We start from the raw sequence: 3,861 nt of genomic DNA, 5'->3' as shown, positions 1-3,861 counted from the left end.
GAGCCTTCTTTCATGCGGTCGTTGGATTTGGAGGCTATGCACGCACCGAAATTTTCGCAATATATGAATGCAGGTGCGTAAAGCTAGATAGCTATGTGAAACTCTGAAGTAGCAGATCAATAAATCAGATGAGTAATATATGTGATATGTGGATAGTCATTTGTGACCATAGCATTTGATTTTTTTATTAATTAATAGTTCTTTGTTATGAATTATATTTAGTTGTTCTTTACGTAGATAGAATAGCGAAAAAAAGGCTATTATGATCTTACATGGTAAAGTGTGTTTATTAATTGAGTTGTAATAAATGATTTATTACTGAGTACGTAATAAAGGATTTATTACTTTGGATGTATGCATCGCTTCCTGTTGTGGCGGATGGTGAGTTCACAGTGGGGATGGAATTCAATTCAAGAGAGACAGTAATCAAGGCAATAAAAGATTATACCATCCGGAGAGGTGTAGACTATCAGGTATATGAGTTGGAACCGACGACATTCTATGCCAAGTGTACAAAATATGGCAATGGTTGTGACTGGTTGATCAGGGTTACCAAAATGCAGAAGAAGTACTCCTGGGAGATAAGGAGGTACAATGGAAGTCACACTTGTACCAGGTCTACTATTTCTCAAGACCATTCGAAGCTGGATTCCAAGACAGTTGCAGAAGCAATTAAGCCGTTGGTAGAGGTTGACGCATCTATAAAGGTGAAATCAGTCATTGCTGAAGTCCAGTCAAAGTTTAACTACACCATCAGTTATCGCAAGGCTTGGTTAGCAAAGCAGCAGGCGATGGAATCAATTTTCGGAGGTTGGGAAGCATCATATGAAGCTTTGCCCATATGGTTTGAGGCCATGTGTCACAAGGAGCCATCAGCAGTGGTTCACTTTGAAATAATGCCTGCTTACCAGGGGGATGATTTGGTTCCTGATATATGTGTAATGCATAGAATCTTCTGGAGTTATTACCCTTGTATAAGGGCCTTTAGACACTGCAAGCCAGTGGTGCAGGTGGACGGGACTCATTTGTATGGAAAATACAAGGGTTTTTTATTGGTTGCAGTCTCACAAGATGGTAATAACAACATCGTGCCTATTGCATTTGCCATAGTGGAGGGAGAGACTTCTGATGCATGGTACTTTTTCTTGAGTAACTTGCGTCAACATGTGGTGACACGTGATGGTGTGGGGCTTATCTCTGATTGACACGATTCTATTAGGTCAGCTATTGATCGAAGTAATGGGGCTTGGTCTCCTCCTAGAGCGTTCCATATGTTTTGTATCCAGCATATTGAGTCTAACTTCTTGAGGAAGTTCAAGGCACCTTACTTGCAGAAGCTTATCATCAACATTGGTAAGTTTGAATACAATGAACTTTGAATTTATTGTAAGTACGATCAAATAGAATGGTGTTCATTGTTGACTGAATGTTTTTCATAGGATACTCGAGGACGATTAGGGAGTACCGGATGCGCTATGAACGATTAAAAGAACAGGGTGAGGCTTATACCAACTGGCTTGATCGGATCCCACGTGAGCAGTATGCTTTGGCATTTGATGGTGGATACCGATGGGGTCATATGACCACCAATCTTGTGAAGTGCATCAACTCCGTCTTAAAGGGTGCAAGCAATCTCCCGGTCACTGCGCTTGTTAAGGCTACATTTTACAGACTAAATGAGTTGTTCACTAGGAAAAGAGCCGAGGCTGAAACCCGAATTAATGTTGGACTTGTGTTCTCTGAGATGGTGACCTCCAAGCTGCATACAAATCAACGAGCATCGGGTAACATACAGGTTAGCTGTTTTGATAGAGAAAATGAAATCTTTGAGGTACGCGAGATGCCGAGTGGGGTTGAGTATGCAGTTGGCATACGCCACCATCGTTGCGATTGTGGTGAATTCCAGGTTGATCGAATTCCGTGTCGACATGTGTTTGCTTGTTCTGCAAATCAGCGGTTGGATTGGCAAGTGTACGTTCATGATTTATACAAGATGGACCAAGTTCGAAAAACATACAGGACTAGGTTTAGACCAATGAAAAATCCTACAAGGTGGCCTGCTTATCATGGACCTCGATTCGTTGAAAACCCGTTCCTCAGACGTGTAGCCAAATGTCGTCCGAAGATGACCCGCTTCTTGAATGAGATGGACACTCGTATGTTGTGTCGCCCTAGGCGATGCAAGCAATGCAGTGCCGAAGGCCATAGTCATAGTAGATGTCGTCAAAGGGGTGGACCAAGTGCAGGTCCAGCCGAAGAGTAGTAGTTACTTTTGTTACATTTCATTTGAATTTACATTTATGTACAACATTGACATTTGAATTTACCTTTTCGTACTTGTATTCATTTCAAACCTGATTAACATAGTTGATAGAAAAATAGTAATAACAACGTAATTAACATACTCGATAATTAAATAGTAATAACAACCTAGTTAACATACTCACTAATTAAATAGTAATAACAACCTAGTAGTAACATACTCAATAATTAAATAGTTACAACTTAATTTTTAAATAGTAGTAACAACCTAATTAACATACTTAATTATTAAATAGTGATAACTACCTAATTAACAACTTAGTTAATCCATACAACTTTATTTTCTCGGTGCCCACTTCATATGTTTGTATAACTTTCTACACTTCTTGGCAATCTTATTAAAAGCGGATGGTGTATACCGATTCACACTCCGACGTGGAAGATCAGCTCTAAGGTTGTAACATTTACCTTTTTCACTTGTGGCCATACCTATCAAAACACAACAAATGTTGGATGCTATTAATCAAATGGCACTTCAATATGTAATACAAATAGAAGTTCATCATGAAGCTACTAATATAAATTCATAATCAAACCCTAAATCATTACCAACAGTTTATTTTACCTGCACTGGGTGCTGGATCCTCATCAACAGCATCGTCATCATTCTCATCCTCATCCTCACCCTCACCCTCATCCGCAACCTCTGGATGGTCTACTAGGTAGTCATCAGTCTCATCATCAACTGCCCTATTACTCTCATGAATCAGACTCATCGAAATATGTCTAGGATTTTCACTCTGTATAATTTCCCCCGCCCCTTCAGCACTTCTGCTCGAGTCCAATGACCTCATAACTGGAGTAATACCACACGGATGTGTTTGATGGTCGGTGGGAATGTCAACATAATTACCTGAATGTGAGTGGTGCGGCCCTGGTGCCATGAAACCAAGCAGTTGACTGAATGAAGTTTGCTCTCCTAGATCAAACTGTGGACCACCCCAATACTGTTGATGTATCGGGACTGACACTGAAAATAATCAGACGGATGCGTGTCAGGAACATATGGTGTAAAATACTCAACCCCCTATTGTGGCGGTTCCGGTGGCAGTGGTGGTGGAGGTGCCGGTGCCGGTTCCGGTCCCGGTGCCGGTGGTGGTGGAGGACTTTCTGGATTCTCTTGGAATACAAGGTTCGACAATTGCAAGTGGTCACCAAATGCTTTTCGGTACCAATGCATGTAAATTTTCAATGGATAATGTAAAGGCACCAAGTCATCAGAGAGAATGTGACTATACCGATTGGTCCACTGCATCACCCAAAAAGAGTGGGTATTCGCCCAATCTTGATTCTTAGGCCCAGCTAGAACTTCGCCGTGTGATGTACCTAGATCCCGCTCCTGATTAGGAACACCCTGTCTCAATCCAAATTGCCTCCTGACTCTATTAGATGCATGCCACTCAATGCATTCAAAAGATATAAGTGGCACTGTGGCACTTCAGATAACCGAATTATGACGGATGTCTAAAGGAATTGTATTTTACAACATTCCTGTCCTTCTTGTAGATCATGCAACAACCTCCTATAGTGCGCAAGCGA

At 41.2% G+C, this 3,861-nt stretch overlaps 2 protein-coding genes across 2 annotated transcripts; one reads left to right on the top strand and one right to left on the bottom strand.

Annotated features, from left to right (window-relative positions):
* The first annotated feature begins 350 nt into the window (after positions 1–350).
* On the top strand, positions 351–2,263 carry LOC130957588 (uncharacterized). Its single transcript, XM_057884433.1, has 3 exons — positions 351–1,135; positions 1,220–1,353; positions 1,440–2,263. The coding sequence occupies exons 1-3, from the start codon at positions 351–353 to the stop codon at positions 2,261–2,263; spliced, it is 1,743 nt and encodes a 580-aa protein (XP_057740416.1).
* Positions 2,264–2,599: 336 nt separating this feature from the next.
* LOC130957587 (histone deacetylase HDT2-like) lies at positions 2,600–3,206 on the bottom strand. The gene is made up of 2 exons (XM_057884432.1): positions 2,888–3,206; positions 2,600–2,751 (listed from the first exon to the last, which is right to left on the bottom strand). The coding sequence occupies exons 1-2, from the start codon at positions 3,204–3,206 to the stop codon at positions 2,600–2,602; spliced, it is 471 nt and encodes a 156-aa protein (XP_057740415.1).
* Between the last annotated feature and the right edge of the window lie 655 nt (positions 3,207–3,861).

This window comes from Arachis stenosperma, chromosome 10 (genome assembly GCF_014773155.1).
Source record: "Arachis stenosperma cultivar V10309 chromosome 10, arast.V10309.gnm1.PFL2, whole genome shotgun sequence".
NCBI classification, from domain to species: domain Eukaryota; kingdom Viridiplantae; phylum Streptophyta; class Magnoliopsida; order Fabales; family Fabaceae; genus Arachis; species Arachis stenosperma.
The sequence above is the reverse complement of the archived record's forward strand: the minus strand, read 5'-3'. Positions and strand labels throughout refer to the sequence as shown.

Coding starts and splice junctions, on each gene's coding strand:
- LOC130957588 (XM_057884433.1), top strand. CDS start 351: ATGTATGCATCGCTTCCTGTTGTGGCGGATGGTGAGTTCACAGTGGGG. Junction 1,136..1,219: donor GGAGAGACTTCTGATGCATG/GTACTTTTTCTT, acceptor CGATTCTATTAG/GTCAGCTATTGATCGAAGTA. Junction 1,354..1,439: donor GAAGCTTATCATCAACATTG/GTAAGTTTGAAT, acceptor TGTTTTTCATAG/GATACTCGAGGACGATTAGG.
- LOC130957587 (XM_057884432.1), bottom strand. CDS start 3,206: ATGGCACCAGGGCCGCACCACTCACATTCAGGTAATTATGTTGACATT. Junction 2,752..2,887: donor GGATCCAGCACCCAGTGCAG/GTAAAATAAACT, acceptor GTGTTTTGATAG/GTATGGCCACAAGTGAAAAA.